We start from the raw sequence: 17931 nt of genomic DNA on the forward strand, positions 1-17931 counted from the left end.
AAATGACAATTATGTGAATGGATGAAATGGAAGTTTCCAAGAGAGAAAATAAGAGGCCAGGTCAACCTGATATTATACAGTAGAACAAAACAAAACAAAAACAAAAACAAAACACAAAACACAAAAAATCCAGATACTGGCTTAAAGGCCAAGCAAAAAGATTTCTGATGGGCCAGAAGAGGAAGGATTTTTTAGACAAAGGGAAGAACAAAGGCAAAAGAATATCAACAGAGATAGTATGCCAGATATGGGAACCTACAAAAGATCAGTATTACTAGAGCAGAGTTTGAGGGCAAAGAGTCAGGGAACAGGCTAGACAGAAAAGGCAGATCATGAGTGATTTTGTCTGCTAAAAGAAGTTTTTCTTCTGGAGATCCATGAAGAAATTTAAGAAAGGCAGCAACATGGTGAGATTTATATATTGGATTACTTGGGTAGCTATGAATGGCATAGATGCAGGCAGACTATTATAGAATACAGACAAGGGAGGTTAAGGACCTAGCAGCAGAGATGACCATGAGAGCTATTTAGGAGAAAAAAATCAATAGAGGATCAACTGACTCCGTGGGGAATGGAACCTAGGAAGATTTTTCTGTACAGATCATCTTCCTTCTTGCATAGATTATTTTGATAGTTCCATGTCTTTCTGACTCTAGTCTCTCCTCTAATCTAATGTCATTATTCTAAACACAAGTCTCTCTAAAATATAAATCCAATCAAATTTAATAGTTGTTCGTATATCCACAGATTTCCACAACCAGCTCAATCTAAGCATAGAATATTTCACTGCCAGGGGCACGTGGATGGCTCAGTCAGTTAAGTGCTAGACTCTTGATTTCAGCTCAGGATTGTGAGATCAAGTCTCCAGTTGGGCTCTGTGCTCAGTGTAGAGTCTACTTGTCCCTCTCTGCTTCTTCCACAACCCCCCTCTCAAATGGATAAATAATTAAAATCTTTAAAAAACAAAGCTAATCAAAAAAGAAGTCCCATACCCTTTAACAGCAACCTCCATTTTCCCACAATCCTTCCAACACTAGGTAAACTAATCTACTTTCTGTCTCTACAGATATCCCTGTATTGGACATTTCATATAAAGAGAACCATATAGTATATATATCTTTTATGATGAGCTTCTTAGCATCTTTTCACGTTGTAGTGTGCACACTATTCCTTTTTTATATTCAAGTAATATTCCATCATGTGGACACACTATATTTTATTTATCCGTTCATTAGTTGGTAGATATTTGGGTTGTTTTCACTTTTTAGGTATTATGAATAATGTGGCTATGCACATTCACGTACAAGTTTTTATGTGAATGTATCTTCTACTTTCTTTTGTGTATTATTTAAGAATGGAATCACTGGGTCACAAAGTATCACTATGTTTAATATTTTGAGGAACTGAATCTGTAATATTGGATGTATACAGTCATGTGCTAAATTAACATCTAGAACCATAGTCTGAGTTTTTTTTTTTTTAAAGATTTTATTTATTTACTTGACACAGAGAGAGAGAGATCACAAGTAGGCAGAGAGGCAGGCAGAGAGGGAGGGGGAAGCAGGCTCCCTGCGGAGGAGAGAGCCCGATGTGGGACTTGATCCCAGGACCCTGAGATCATGACCTGAGCTGAAGGCAAAGGCTTAACCTCTGAGCCACCCAGGTGCCCCATAGTCTGAGTTCTTTTTTTCCCCCATAGTCTGAGTTCTAAATGCCTTGGTCGGCTTTGTTCTGACTTGTGGAGGAGTCTACCATACACTTCTGGGTGGGTAATGAGAGCAAAGATAGAATGGCCAATATATACACTTTGGCATTTTATAGATTTAAAAGGAGGTCCTGAGTTATTTCTGGGGACTCTGCCAGGTTTTAACAGTTAATGGAAAAAGTAATTGCATATATGAATTACCTAAAAGAATTAATCTATTTAGGTGATGTAATGTTTTTTAACTAAAGTACTGGACTTTGGTCAGACTTAATGTTTTCACTTGGTAAGTGCAGTTTCCACCAATAGTTCCTGAAGTTCACTGGACATATATTAATGAGTCAGCTAGAGTGAGCAGTGATCCTATATATCCTAAGTGAAATATCAGATACACACAATCAGTGCATTAAATCTATCTTGGGTGCCTTCTGCATGTGACTCATTCCTAAATGCTGGCTCTTTTCTTATAGGGCCCTTTTGTGGGTTCCTCAGTAACCTCCCCTCTTGCTAGGGATCTCTTACTGTACTATCTCCTAACATTGGGGGCAAAAATCTGTGGCTACCATTTGGATAGTCCACTTAGCTCCTGGTTCAAAGATACACTCTCTTTAGCTTATTCAAGCCTGGCTACCTTCTGTGACATTCACATAACCCCCAGGATAATTTTTCTTGCAAAATTGCAAGTACAGGCCTTTTCCACTGTAGCCCTTTCTCTGCTCTGCCATCAAAGACCTCTTTGGATAGTTTATTGTCTTTAGACTTTTCAGGTAACATAAACTACAGAGCACAGAAGTCAAATGGTCTGAGTTTGGGGCCTGGGGGTGGCTTGGTTAAGCATCTGCCTTCAGCTCGGGTCATGATCCCAAGGTCCTGGGATCAAGCCCTGCATTGGGCTCTCTGCTCATCAGGAAGCCTGCTTCTCCCTCTCCCTCTGCTGCAGCTCTGCCTACTTGTGCTCTCTCCTTCTCTCTCTGTCAAATAAATAAGTAAAATCTTAAAAACAAACAAACCTTGCCCGAGTTTCTGTAAGTTCCTTCACTTGGCTTGAGGTGGGGTAGGATGGGATATGCACTTTCCTCTCCCCACTCTTGGGAAGGGGGAGGAAAATGCACAGCACTCCAGAAAAGTGTTTTTTAGGCATCTTCATTTTTCAGTCTTCGATCGATTCTGCCGTATCATTTCCTGGAGGTATGTGAGGACAGAGAATTGCTAAAGGGGCTTCACATTATTCCTGGCATGCATTGTGTGGTTGGTCTAGCACCCTTTTTAAGAATACTTAGCACACTTGACATTTCTTTCTTTCTTTTTTTTTTTTAAGATTTTATTTATTTATTTGAGAGAGAGAGAAAGTAAGAGAGAGCACAAGTTGGGGAAGGGACAAAGAGAGATGGAGAAGCAGACTCCCCACAGAGCAGGGAGCCAGATGCAGGCCAGATCACAGGACCCTGAGATCATGACCTGAGCTGAGGGCAGATGCTTAACCAACTGAGCCATCCAAGCACCCGGGATCTATTTCTTTTAACTTTGGAGCCTCAGCCAAAGGACATGGAAAATTCCCACTGAATATGACTACATCTTAGAAATTTGTGCCAGAATTATTCTAAGTTCTTAACCATTTTTTGGTATCTTGGACCCCTCTGACATTCTGGTAAATGGCAAATTAGAGACCCCTTTCTCACATGACATTTCTACGTGCATAAAACAAATGTGTAGGATTACAACAGAAACCAATTATGTGGCAGTAAACTTTAATCCTCAGATCCCATGGAGTTACCTCTCAGGTTGAAAACTTACATAAGAATCCTAGTACTTTACAAGAACTATTACATTTATCTTCCTAACACCCCAATGAGGAAACTGAGACATAATGAGGTTAAGTACTTGGCCTAAGACCACATACCTAGTAAGAGGCAGAGAAAGGATTTGAACCTGGGCAGTCTAAAAATACAGTGTTGTTTTGAGATTATGCATATGAGAGCTTCCAAATTCATTGATGGTTGAGTAATGATTTCCTTGGGTGAGGGACAGACCTTTAGAGTTAACCAAGCTCCATTTTCCTCCTGGGCCAGAATAACATAAGGGATCATCTCCAAGGGTGCCTGTCTGGCTCAGCCAGTAGAGTGGGCAACTCTTGATCTCCAGGCTGTGAGTTCGAACCCCATGTTGGTTGGGTGTAGAGATTATTTAAAAAAATAAAAATTTTTAAAGATTTTATCTATTTATTTGACAGAGAGAGAAAGACATAGAGAGAGGGAACACAAGCAGGAGGAGTGGGAGAGGGAGAAGCAGGCTCCCCGCTGAGCAGGGAGCCAGACGTGGGGCTAGATTCCAGGACCTTGGGACCCTGACCTGAGTGGAAAACTGATGCTCCATGAGTGAGCCAAACAGGTGCCCCTAAAAAAATAAAAATAAAAAATAAAATCTTAAAAAGAAAAAGCCATCATACACAAATATGAGACTGTGCTTTCTTGATGCTTGATGCTGCATCTATGTGGAATACCCTGCCCTGTGGTTTAAGCCACTATTTGGTTTTCTTGTAGCTAACAGCATCCTAACTGATATATGTACAAATGGCTAAGATTGTGTGTTAACCTTAAAAATAAAACAGTCAGTTATTTTACCAGCAAAAATGGGTTTATTTGGGAATAACAGAATTGCAATCTGGGACAAGTAAGCGAAGTATGGCAAAGCTATAGGCAAGTGTAACAAACATAGGAGAACATTATTTTATGGAGAAGGAGAAAGATGGGAGGGGTTGTTTTGAACAAAAGGTCTTTGGAAAAAAGCACAGGTTTGGGATGATGATAGTTTCTCACTGGCTGAGTTGTAGTAGTCCATTTCTTCTAGAAGATGCAATGTGTACCTTTCCTATTGGGTCCTGTGACGGATGATTCTTTCCCTGACATTGAGTGGTAAAGCTTTCCCTTCCAGCCTCTCCTTAAATCATCTTGAGTCCACTTTAGTGGGGTTTCCCTTCATTAATTTTAGCAATTAAATATTCCACCAATCCTGGAGAAGGGAGTCTTGGAGCAAATTCCACTGAATTAGAAAAGTAATAAAAATACGGTGTTTCTTATTCCCTCGTTGAACAGTAAAAGCCATTACGAGTATGTACTAATACCTCTTCCGTAACATTTATTGTAGACTTAAAAGAGAAAATGTTCTCAGTAGAGTTAAGAACTACTGCTCTTCCCCTTATGCTGAATGTTTGGAAGTTGTGGGAAGTAGGGAGGCGGCAGCAGAAAGGAGATTGGGAGAATAAACAAAAAAAAAACCTTTCAGATTCCAGGTTCTTCATCTGTTAACAGCAACAGATATTTTATATGTGCAGAATATTTTCACACAGAACTTTGTGCACTTTGTTATTATTCCTCTAGTAATGCCACACATCAGCATTGTCATTCTCCCTATTTCTCATTTGACTAAATAGAAATCTTGAAAACTAACAGAATTATTCATTCCTGTTCCTTAGATAGGAATAATAACAACTGCTGTCATGTTTTAGCTATCCTTACAAATTATTTTGACAGTTCACCACTAATATGCTCAGCAACTGGAAGTTTTAAATCTGAAGGTTTGGTGGAATGTTTTGGCTCAGGACGGGATATGGAAACAGTATCTTTTTTTGTTGTCTTTCTCCATGTCTCTCCTCCCCCAACCCCATTCGTTTACTGTGTTTAGTACCTCAGAACAGGGTATACTCAAAACCTAAAAATACTCAAAAGCCTAAAAACTCGTAGTTGGCCATATTTACATATTCGAATTCAGCGGGAAACGTGGTGAAAAAAGAGTAATTGAAATCAATAACTACATCAGTACAGGGTTAAAATGCCTCAACATTTATTCATTTAAGTGCTGAGGATCTACAGCAGTAGTTTTTAATCTGAGATCCTTGGATTGATCTGAGGAGTCTGAACTTGAATATACTGTAATATATTGTTTCTTTTAACAACATATGAGCGTGTCTACGTGCATTTTTCTGGAGTAAAGTCCCCTAGTTTTTACCAGATTCGCTGAATGTCCCTAGAGCCCTCAAAACGCTACAAAATACGATACCAGGTGACAGCATTGCAAAAATGCATTTCTTCTTACGTAGTCTTTTTTTCTTATTTGGCAAGGCAGAAACCTCCTGCCCTAAACAAAAATGGCGGGAGCGGCTTCACACGTTGCCCCTCACGCTGAAAGGCTAGAAGGCCCCCGCCACATTCTTTCCACCTTCCCACTCCTGACCCCGGAAGGACTCCGCCCCCGCGGCCAAGCTGCTGCTCAGCGCTGGGCAGTGGCCGGGAAGCAGGCGTGGGCCAGCCGCACCTGGTCTGGAGGAGCACCAGGTACAAGGGTGGAGACGCCGGGAGTTCGAGCGGGTGGGGTCGCTACGCCCGCGGGGCTGAGGCGGCGGGGCTGGGCATGGTGGGGCGTGGTGGGGCGTGGTGGGGCGCCGGCTGGGCCCTGGCCTTGGCCCTTGAGATTCTCAGTGCTGGTGAAGGAACAGAAAGCCAGAGAAGTCCCCACGCCGGAGGGAGGCCCGCAAGGGCAGCACTGAATCAGGGAGGGCACCCGACTGGTCCGAGCCCGACGGAGGGCGAGGGCGGGCGAGCCGAGAGGGAGACCCCTTTCCTGGTCCCTTGGTAAAGAAGGAAGACAGCTGAGGAGAGTGCTGTGGGGACCGGGGGTGGGGGTCTTGGTGGAGGTAGGAGCCGTTTGTGGGTCTGTGTTTCTGTTTGAATGCCAATGGTTTGAGCAGGGAGTGGTATTTGAATGGGGAAGATTACGCTTTCTTTGCAGGTGCTTTCAGAGAATAATAGAGCATTGGGAGGGATTGGGGCGTTGGGATCCTCTGTCAATAAAGTTGCTTAACATTTATATTCTGGAGGGAGGACTCCGGAAGATCTTGCTCTTGCACAGACTTTAATTATTATTGTTCTATCATTATTGCAACGAAGCATATCTGTGTTTTTCTGAGTTCGGTTGTATGGATTTAGGCTTCATGTCAAAAATTTTTAGGGTATTTCAGACTTTCATTTTTGCTTAAATTGTAAAGTCCAAGCTGTAGAACAGAATTTTAGGGTGTTTAGAAACAAACTCTATCACACTTTTTAGCTCCGCAGTGGTTAGCTGTAGAGAAGCGAGTAGTATTACATAATACAGTACCTTTTTTTATTCTTTTTAGCGTAACAAAAAATAATATATGTAGGTGCATAAAAAATGAAATATTTGAGAAGACTTACAATGAAAAGGAATGATTCCTTCCGAGCCTCCCTTATACCCCAGAGGACCATTTTTCTCTTGTTTATGGATTCCTTTGTATTTCTCAGTAATATATTTGTATCATAGTTTATTGGTTGGAATAAATGTGTTTCAATTAGAACTATACTGAGCCTGAACATTGTCATTAGAATATGTGTGAGGGGGCATTAAGTTTATACTCTGTGTCAGTAGTAGGGAATAAGGTTAGTAGGTTAGTGTCAATAGCAGTAACCCACCCGTGTTTTATTTGGAAGGAGACTACTACTTAATCAGTGGTTTTGATACTTGGGTGAAGAAAGAATATTAACAGAAAAGGGTAGTCTACTGGAGTCTACAAAAAGAGAAGACATATATGCAGAAATAAAGGACTTAAAGTATAGCTAGCCAGTAAGCTTTTATAGAGAGATTGCTAATGATTTTTATTTTCTCTTTAGTTATGTTTATGTGGCCCTATTCAAGGAAAAGAAATATTAGATTTGGTAGACATAAACATTCTGGTTACTGGAGAGGCCTATTCTCTTGTGTACCAGACACCTGTCTCTGGCTTTTAATTGGCCTAGATAAGGGGATCCAGGGATCCATTAATTTTGTGCTCACCAGGCAGCCTTTTCAACTTTTAAAAAAAATTTACCTCCTTACAGTTTTTTATTTCAGAGAGGGTATGTTTTGATAACATGTTTAAGTATTCTCTTACTAGATAGTATATTTCCTTATTATAAATGAATAAATTTTTAAGATAACTTATACATCAATACTATGTGAATTTGTTTAGGCACACAGATAAAATTGAGTTTCTGGCTTTGAAAAGCATAGACCCAGAGCCTGAACCATTATGTTTCTATGAAGGCTACCCTTAAGGGCTTTTCTGAGAGCTGCTTTCTCTGTAGACATCTGACTTCTCTTTCTTTGGTTTCAATAGAAATAGGCATTAAAACAATTAAAATTTCATAGCATGTATGTGGCATTTCTTTGAAGATCTTTAAAATGGGCTAGTAGGAGAATAAGTGCCTGAGTTCTGAAGTTCAGTGAACTGAGCTTTCTAGCCCCAGGAGTCCTGGTCCCAGTCAGATTTCCTTAGTAGGAAATAAGTGGGAAGAAATCAGTTTTAAATTACGATTTAAAAGCTGAAATGTTTAACCAGAAAAGAAAAAATCTAGAACCTGCAATTTTCTAGGGAAAATGTGCTACCCGAACTCTCAGTTCAAATCTAACTCATTTCTTTTTGGGTGCTTTGGTGATTAATAAACTTTTAGCTCGGATAAATTTGGCTCATAATTTTTTTCAGGGAAGTTTATCATGAATAATTAACTGCGAAAAGAAAAAAACTGATAGAGTTAAAATTTCAATTTGTCTCTTTCATTTGGTGGCTCATATGTTTTTATGTTTCATTTAATGAAGATTAGAAGAGGAGTCATGTCAGAAGAAACAGTAAGCGAATCACAGTTTTCCTTGAAGACAGCAGTACTAAGAGTGTTTGATCTTCCTCTGTCTTGGTACTATTCTCTCTCCCAGGTAAAAAAGAAAGAAACATGAAGTTGAATAATAAATTTATTGCTCAGAGCATAGTATTTTATTTACAGTATTTAAATTTCAGTTGAGGTTTTAAATGGTTCAAATGTTTATTAAAGTGGTTTAATACTTACTTGATTTTTATTTCATGGCTTTTAGTTGTTATCATATTTAGGACTTTTTAAAGAAATAGTCCTGGGGTACCTGGCTGCCTCAGTTGGAAGAACAAGTGACTTTTGATTTTGGGGTCCTGAGTTTGAGCCCCATGTGGGTGTAGAGATTACTTAGATAAATTAAATTAACTTAGACAAAATCTTTTTGTTTTTTAAGAGATTCTTTTATTTATTCATTTGAGAGAGAGAGAGAGAGAGCAAGCAAGAGCATGAAGGGGTAGGTTAGAGGAAGAGGAAGAAGCAGTCTTCCCACTGAGCGGGGAGCCTTGTACCTCATAAATGGAATTATATAATATTTGTCTTTTGGGGACTGACTTATTTTACTTAGCATAATGTCCTCAAGGTTCATTTATTTTGTAGCATGTCAGAATTTCCTTCTTTTTTTTTTTTTTTTAAAGATTTTATTTGTTGATTTGTCAGAGAGATGGAGAGAGTGCACACAAGCACAAGCAGTGGGATCGGCAGGCAGAAGGAGAAGCAGGCTTCCTGCTGAGCAAGGAGCCTAATTCGGGACTCACCTGAGCCAAAGGCAGATGCATAACTGACTGAGCCACCCAGGTGTCCCAGAATTTCCTTGTCTTCCCAGGTTGAATAACATTTGATTATATATATATACCACATTTGGTTAATCCGTTCATCCACCACTGGGCATTTGTGTTACTTCCATCTTTTAACTCTTGTGAATAATGGTGCTATAAACATGAGTGTATAAGTATGTATTCAAGTCCCTGCTTTCAGTTCTTTTGGATATATACCTGATATGAAATTGCTGGATCACATGGTGATTCTGTGTTTAATTTGTTGAGGAACTCGCATATCTCTTTCCATAGTGGCTCCACCACCACTTTTCATTTCTACCAGCAGTGGACAAGAGTTCTGGTTTCTCCACATTCTTACCAACACCTGTTATTTTCTGGCTTTTTGATGGTAGCCACCCTAATGGGTATGAGTTGGTATCTCATTGTGGTTTTGATTTACATTTCCCTAGTGATTAGTGATGTTGAGCATCTCTTCACGCACTTACTGTCTTTTTGTATATCTTCCATGGGAGCAGTCCCTATATTTTTAGTATTTGCTTCTAATGCAATTTGTGCTTCATTGTGCTAAAGAAAAAGGTATGTATAGAAAGTAGCATTTAGTTCTCTAAAGTTACACCAAATTTCATCAAATCCAAGATGATGATTTTTGACATTTGAACATTTGCAAAACTTGCTTACATATTGAAATGAATAGTATCTCAGATGGGTGAAATATAGTGTAATTTTACATGTATATAGGAAAGGAGGTTGTACGTTAAAATGTATGAGAATAGTAATTACTACCTAGGGTCCAATATGTTTAAGACGTTGTTTACGTCCTTTATACATAAAATGTCTCTAATCTACAAAGTAACCCTGGAATTTGGAAATCATCTCAATTTTACTAATCTGGAGCCTTCAAGAGCTTCAGTAACTTGTCTAAAAGGGCAAATAATAGGGATACCTGGGTGGCTCAGTTGATTAAACATCCGACTCTATTTATTTATTTGAAAGAGAGAGAGAGAGTGTGTGTGCAGGCAGGAGGAGGGAGAGGCACAAGCATACTCCATGCTGAGCACAGAGCCCCACACAGGGCTTGATCTCAGGATCCTTATATTAGAACCTAAGCTGAAATCAAGAGGTATACACTACTTGATCATATATAGTATTCAGTGTGACTGAAGTGATTTTAATAGATGATGTAAGATAAATAGGGATTTATTTATTTAAGATTATTTTTATTGACATATAATATATTATTAGCCCCAGGGGTACAGGTCTGTGAATTGTCAGGCTTACACATTTCACAGCACTCACCATATCACATACCCTCCCCAATGTCCATAACCCACCCACCCTCTTCCTACCCTGCAATCTCCCAGCAACCCTCGGTTTGTTTTGTGAGATTAAGAGTTTCTTATGGTTTGTCTCCCTCCAACAAATAGGAATTTAAACACCTTCAGTGATGCATCTTTTTTTTTTTTTTAAGATTTTATTTATTTATTTGACAGACAGAGATCACAAGTAGGCAGAGAAGCAGGCAGAGAGAGAGGAGGAAGCAGGCTCCCCGCTGAGCAGACAGCCTGATGCGGGGCTCGATCCCAGGACCCTGAGACCATGACCTGAGCCGAAAGCAGAGGCTTTAACCCACTGAGCCACCCAGGCGCCCCCAGTGATGCATCTTGATTCATGTTTCACTACTGCGGAATTGTGTGATATTTGGCAGGTCACTTAACCTCTTTGAAGCCAATTTATCATATTTGACATGCAATAAAGATGAGTGAGTACTCATCAATAAATGTTAACTCCTATTATACTTCCCTGTGTTATTTATTTAAATAATAATACATTTTCCAAGTATTTGTTCTTTCATTTAGTGAATATATACTCTATAAACAAAATACTTCTGTCTCTTTTGCTTCTGTACTTTTCTTAAGGATTGCTTTGGAATATTACTGTTTATCATGTTAATAGAAACAGATTCTGATTTTCAGCTGGCAACCACAACATGAAGAGGCAAGTAGTTTAGTTGATTCTCCAAATTCAGAGTGTTAAGTGAGAAAGACAAAGACAAATTCTAAGCACTTAGGATAAAAAGCTGTCTAAATGCACTGTAGCATCCTGAACTTGTCCTGGAATTAAAAAAGAACATCAGTGGAAAAACTGGTGAAATCAGAATAAAGTCTATAGTTTAGTTAATAATATTGTACTGTTAGCTTTTTCGTTTTGTTTTAGTGTAAATTTTTTAGTTTTACAAGAAGTTATATAAGATGTTAATATCAGGAAAATCCCAAGTGATGGGTATATAGGAACCCTACTATCTTTGCAGCTTTTCTGTAAATCTAAAGTTATTTCGGGGTGCCTGGGTGGGTCAGCTGGTTAAATGTCTGCCTTCGGTTTAGGTTATAATCTTGGGGTCCTGGGATCAAGGTCCTGGGATCAAGCCCCACATTGGGCTCCCTGCTCAGTGGGTAGTCTGCTTTTCCCTCTGCCTCTGCCCCTCCCATGCTTGTGCTCTCCCTTTCTCGAATAAATAAATAAAATCTTAAAAAAAATTATTTCTAACTGTTTTAATTTTTTAAATTACCATTAAATCATAGCTCACATTTTTGAGTGCCTGCTACGTGTCAGATATTACGTTATGTATGTTATCTATCCACAACAACCTTATGAGGAAAGGGTTATTCCCGTTTATTCAGAGTTTACAGTTTGCATGCAGTATGTTCCAGTTATCAGAAAGATGCATTCAAAGTATATCTATTAAGGCTCTACTGTGTTTCAGTCAAGACATAATGTGGTGAGCAAGATGTAGCCATAGTTCCAGCCCTTACTGAGCTTAGGACCTTAATAAAGTTTGTAGAAACCACCCCTTCATCCCTGCCCCCCCTGCCGCCAAAATAAAGGTGGTTTAAGTACTGTGTTTGAGGAATAGATCAACTGAATCCTTTTGCTGAGTAAAGGGAAATAAGGTTATTAGAACAGGAGACTTGTGTGTGACTATTCTCTGTTTCCAGAGAACATTAGATGGTGGGGGAAAATTGACAAAGAACATTAATCATAGCATCAAGTTATGAAGTGGTCAGGGTTGTGAAATCTGATCATAAGGAGTAGTGTTCTTTTCCTTTGTGTTTTCAGTATCTGGGCCATAAATAGATGCTCAATTCATGTTGAATGAATAGGACATGTGTCTAGTTTTCATTTGTCTGGAGGTGAGGAAATAAACTGCATCACCACAGAAAACCCCTCTGAGCTTTAGGATTTGGAGATGCTATTTCCAGTGTTGCAGGCAATGATATAGGAAGCGATTGACTTCCTTATGGTGGAGAAGAGTAACAAAACAAGAAGTGATAAGCAGGAGTAAGAGACTTTCAAGTGTTCTATTTTCTAGATTACTTAGGATAAACATTTTCTCTGGGAAATTTGTTACTTTTTTTGTCATGGAAAGGTGGTTTTTTTTTTTTTTAAGATTTTATTTATTTGATACAGAGAGATCACAAGTAGGCAGAGAGGCAGGCAGAGAGAGAGGGGGAAGAAGGCTGCCCGCGGAGGAGAGAGCCCAATGTGGGGCTCGATCCCAGGACCCTGAGACCATGACCCGAGCCAAAGGTAGAGGCTAACCCTCTGAGCCACCCAGGCGTCCCTGTCATGGAAAGGTTTATTTTTCATGAGATTATGACTGTATACTTCAATAGGTCTTTTATGTAAAAATATATAACATATAAACAGAACTTGGATTTTAATAAAAGTGAATTGATTTTTATTGTATTTGAATTTATATTAGTAAAGAACATTATATGTCTGATGGAGCAGTTTTAATTTTGTATTTATATCTCATAGTAGTTCTCTAACTTTAGTGCCCTTGGATATAGAACTGACAATTTAAGCAGCCATGATCACTTAGCTGTGACTGGGCCTTTATTAATAGATTATTTTTCCGTAATGGAGGTCTTAATTTCTTATCTTACATTTACTCCTGCAATAAATACTAATCTTTACATTTGATCTAAGATTAATATTTTTTTGATAATGAGGTCATGGCAGTTTATAAAATATATTGAAATTAAGAAGATGTTCTGGGGCACCTGGGTGGCTCAGTGGGTTAAAGCCTCTGCCTTCGGCTCAGGTCATGATCCCAGGGTCCTGGGATTGAGCCCCGCATCGGGCTTTCTGCTCAGCGGGAAGCCTGCTTCTCTTCCTCTCTCTCTCTGCCTGCCTCTCTGCCTACATGTGATCTCTGGCTGTCAAATAAAATCTTTAAAAAAAAATTAAGAAGATGTTCTTAATAGTGCTATTTTTATTTTTTAATTAAAGAAATTTTCTAAGATTTTATTTTTAAGTAATCTCTACACCCAACCTGTGGCTTGAATTCATAACCCTGAGATCAGGAGTCCCATGCTCCACTGACTGAGCCAGCCACGTGTTCCAATGATAGCGCTGTTTTTAGAATTTATTATTGAGTGTTTAGCATCCAATTTCAGGGAGTGTCGTTTTTTTCCAAATCTCATGTGGTTGTTCTTAACACTGAGGGTATGGTTCCAGAGGGAAAAACAGAAATGTAAAGAAATAAAAATTTGTAGGGCTCCTGGGTGGCATAGTTGGTTAGGCATTGACTCTTGATTTTGGCTTGGGTTATAATCTCAGGGTGTTTAGATCTGAGTGTGGTCCAGCACTGGGCTCCACACTTGGTATGGAGTCTGCTTGGGACTATTTTTCTCCCTCTGCCCCTCCTCCCATTCTTTCTTTTTCTCTCTCAAATAAATAAATCTTAAAAAAATTCGCTAATGCCTGTAATAGACACATTGCTTAAGAAAATAATTCTTAAAGTTTGTGAAGGGAAAAAATTTGAGGTGTTGTTGGAATGTTCTAATTTTTCTTGATAGTTTTGAAGGAATTTAAATGGACTTGGAGGAAAACTAGAGAAGAATAGTTTTAAATTTTTTGTTAAATCATAGTCACTGAGGCCATATGCTAATGGCAAATAGAAGTAAGTCATTTCTGGTACTCCGGAAAATGAGCAATTTTTGTGTAGAACCCAGATGTTATTTTACAAATAGCCTTGTTGAGGTATAATTGAAACATATTACACTGTCCATATGTAAAGTATACAATTTAAGTTTTGTCATACATGTGTATATTATACCTGTGAAAGTCTTGCCACAATCAGGATAATGAACACATCCATGATCTCCAGAAGTTTCTCATTCCCCTTCGTAATCTCTCCCTTTGCATTTTCCCTGTCCCCTCCCTCATTTTCCTCCAGGCAACCACTGATGTACTTTTTATCACTGCGGATTTGTTTGCATTTTCTGTTTTATATAAAATTATATAATATGTACATACAATATAATCTTTCTTCTCTCTTTTTTTTTCACTTAGTCTGAATTTGAAATATATACATGTTGTGTATATCAGTAGTTAATTTTCCTTTATTACTGCATAGTATTCCATTGTATGGATATACCACAGTTTGTTCACCTGTTCAGCTATTGGTGGACATTGGGTTGTTTCCTGTTTTTATTTTTTTTTAATTGTAAGTAAAGCTGCTAAGATCATTCCCATACAAGTCTTTGTATAGACATATGCTTTCATTTCTCTTGGGAGTGGAATGACTGAATCATAAGATAGGGATATATTTAATTAACAAAATTTTTTTTAAACATTTTTAAAAATTTTTATTTACTTGAGAGAGAGAGAGAGAGCAGAGAGGGGCAGAGAGGGAAAGAGAATCTGAAGCAGACTCTTTATTGAGGATGGAGCCTAACGTGGGGCTTGATTCCAAGACCACGAAATCACCATCAGAGCCCAAAACAAGAGACAGATCCTTAACCAACTGAGCCACTCAGGCACCCTGGGATATATTTAATCTTTAAAGAAAATGCCAGACTTCTTCCAAAGTGGCCATATCATTGGGATTGCCAGTCTTTTAATTTTAGCCATTCTAATAGAATAGTAGAATCTCATTGTGTTTTGTTTTGTTTTTTTAAGATTATTTATTTATTTATTTGACAGAGAGATCACAAGTAGGCAGAGAGGACGGCAGAGAGAAAGAGGGGGAAGCAGGCTGATCAGAGAGCCTGATGTGGAGCTTGATCCAGGACCCTGAGATCATGACCTGAGCTGAAGGCAGAGACTTTAATCCACTGAGCCACCAGGCGCCCCCTCGTTGTGGTTTTAATTTGATTTTCCCTAAGGACTAGTAATGTTGAACATGATTTCATATACTTATTTGCCACCTATAAATTTTTGTTGATGTGTCTATTCAAAGCTTTTGCCCATTTTTAAATTGGGTTGTTTTCTTACTAAGTTTTGAGAATTCTTTATATACCCTGGGTACAGTTCCTTTATCAGATAAATCAATTGCAACTTTTTTTTTCTAGTCTGTAGATTGTCTTTTCAACTTCTGGAAAGTGCCATTGGTTGATTGATTGATTGATTGATTGATTTATAGATTTATAGATTTTATTTATTTATTTGACAGCAAGAGAGGGAACACAAGCAAGGGGAGTGGGAGAGGGAGAAGCAGACTGGCTGGATCCCAGGACTCTGGGATCATGAACTGAGCCAAAGGCAGACACTTAACGACTGAGCCACCCAGGTGCCCCTTTATTTATGTTTTTAAAGACTTATTTATTTTAGAGAAAGAGCTTATGCAAGCAGGGGAAGGGCAGAGGGAAGGAGAAAGAATTTCAGACTCCCCACTGAGGACAGAACCCGATGCAGGCTTGAGCCCATGATCCATGAGATCATGATCTTAGCCGAAATCAAGAGCCAGAGGCCTAAGTGACTGAGCCACCCAGGCGCCCCTAAGCAGCGCCTTTTAAAGAGCAGAAGTTTTTGATTCTGAAGTCCATTTGCCAACTTTTTTTCTTTTTTTGTAATGAATCAGGTTCTCAGTGTTGTCTCTAAGAAATATTTGCCTAACCAAAAGTCACAAAGATTTTCTTTTATGCTTTCTTCTAGAACTTTTCTAGTTTTAGATTTTATGTTCTTAAGAGTTTTAGGTTTATGATCCATGAGTGAATTATTGTATGTAGTGTGAAATTATACAGTACATAATCTTTTGGAATTGGATTTTTTTCACTTAACGTAATACATTTGAGATTCATTCACATTGTTGTATGTTTGAATATCATAACCCTTTTTGCAGCTGAGTGTTCCATTGTATGGATGTACCAGTTTATCCATTTACCTGTGGAGGGACATGTAGGTGGTTTGTGGGTCTTGGTGGATTTCTAGATTACATACATTTTCTGTGTTTTCTTCTCAAAATTTCTTCCTTGAATTTACTTTTTTTTAAGATTTTATTTATTTATTTGACAGAGAGAGATCACAGGTAGGCAGAGAAGCAGGCAGAGAGAGAGGAAGAAGCAGGCTCCCCGCTGAGCAGAGAGCCCGATGCGGGGCTCGATCCCAGGACCCTGGGATCATGACCTGAGCCGAAAGCAGAGGCTTTAACCCACTGAGCCACCCAGGCACCCCCTTGAATTTACTTTTGACAAAAATAGATTGACTCTATTTGTGCAGGTTTATTTCTGAATTCTAGTCTGTTGCTTTGGTCTGTATGTCTGGTGTTTCACCAATACCATACTGTTTTAATTATTATAGCTTTACAGTTAAGTTTTGAAATTGGTAGAGCAAGTTCTCCAACTTTGTTCTTTTTCAGAGTTATTTTGGTTATTCTAGTTCCTTTGCCTTTCCTTAATTTTTTTTTTTTTTTTTTTTTTTTAAATAAGGAGCTACCAGTATCTACAATAATTTTTGCTGTGGGTTGCCTGGGTGGCTCAGTAGGTTATGCATCTGCCTTTGGCTCAGGTCAGGTCCTGGGATAATGGAGCCTGCTTCAGGCTCCCTGCTCAGCAGGGAGTCTGCTTCTTCTCCTCCCTCTCCCCTCCCGCCTGTTCATGCTTCTTCTCTCTCAAATAAATAAATAAAATCTTAAAATTTTTTTTGCTGGGCTTTTGACTAGGATTATATTGTTTTTTGTACATCAAATTGGAGAGAAACAATGTTTTATAATCCATGAACATGATGTAGCTCTCCTTTTATCTTTATTGATTTCTTTCATCAATGTTTTGTTGTTAACTAGCACTGATTTTTTTTAGATTTATCTCTAAGTATTTTTTTTCTTTTACTTGGTGCTATTATCAATGCTGTTGCTTTTTAAATTTCAATGTCCAGTTGCTTATAGCTATTACAGACTGTGGCCTATTTACTTATCAGTTCTAGGGAATTTGGGGTAGATCTTGGGGGGTTTTCCACATAGACAATCAAAATTTTATGCAAATACAGTTTTACTTCTTCCTTGCCAATATGTATTCCTTTTATTCTTTTTTCTTGAATTTTTATATTGGCTTATACTTTTAACATGATGTTGGTTCTGGTAGCTTCCGTCATTCCTTGGCTGTGGCAGTGTAACTGTAATCTCTGCCTCCCTCTTCACAAGGCTTTCTCTTTTGTGTCTGTGTCCTTTAATCCCTTATAAGGACACTTATTTGATTTAGGACCCACCCTAAAACAGTGTGATGTCATCTTGATTCTTACCTTAATTACATAGACAAAAACTTTATTTTTAAATAAGATCATAATCAGATATTCAAAGTGAATGTGAATTTTGGGGGGGGCACTAAGCCACATACCTTCTAGTCCTAATTTGCTGAGTGTTTTAAAAATCATGAGTGGCTGTTGAATATTTTCAAATGTTCTTTTTGAATCTATTGAGATTATATTGTGGTTTTTCTTCTTGGTTTGTTATTATGGTAAGTTACATTAATTGATTTTTGAA

General features: G+C 38.5%; 1 protein-coding gene across 4 annotated transcripts in view; it reads left to right on the forward strand.

Moving 5' to 3' along the window:
* Window positions 1–5984: 5984 nt before the first annotated feature.
* Window positions 5985–17931, forward strand: part of MIGA1 (mitoguardin 1) — a 91350-nt gene continuing 79403 nt past the window's right edge. For 3 of the 4 annotated variants that reach the window (XM_032870151.1, XM_032870152.1, XM_032870153.1), the window contains exons 1-2: window positions 5985–6033; window positions 8348–8461. In XM_032870151.1, the coding sequence (XP_032726042.1) occupies window positions 8363–8461 (99 nt within the window). In that variant the 5' untranslated portion in view covers window positions 5985–6033; window positions 8348–8362. Of the gene's footprint in view, window positions 6034–6308; window positions 6331–8347; window positions 8462–17931 lie in introns of those variants that run through there. The other variant, XM_032870154.1, reaches the window with a different exon arrangement.

This window comes from Lontra canadensis, unplaced genomic scaffold (genome assembly GCF_010015895.1).
Source record: "Lontra canadensis isolate GAN:19392208 unplaced genomic scaffold, GSC_riverotter_1.0 scaffold40, whole genome shotgun sequence".
NCBI classification, from domain to species: Eukaryota; Metazoa; Chordata; class Mammalia; order Carnivora; family Mustelidae; genus Lontra; species Lontra canadensis.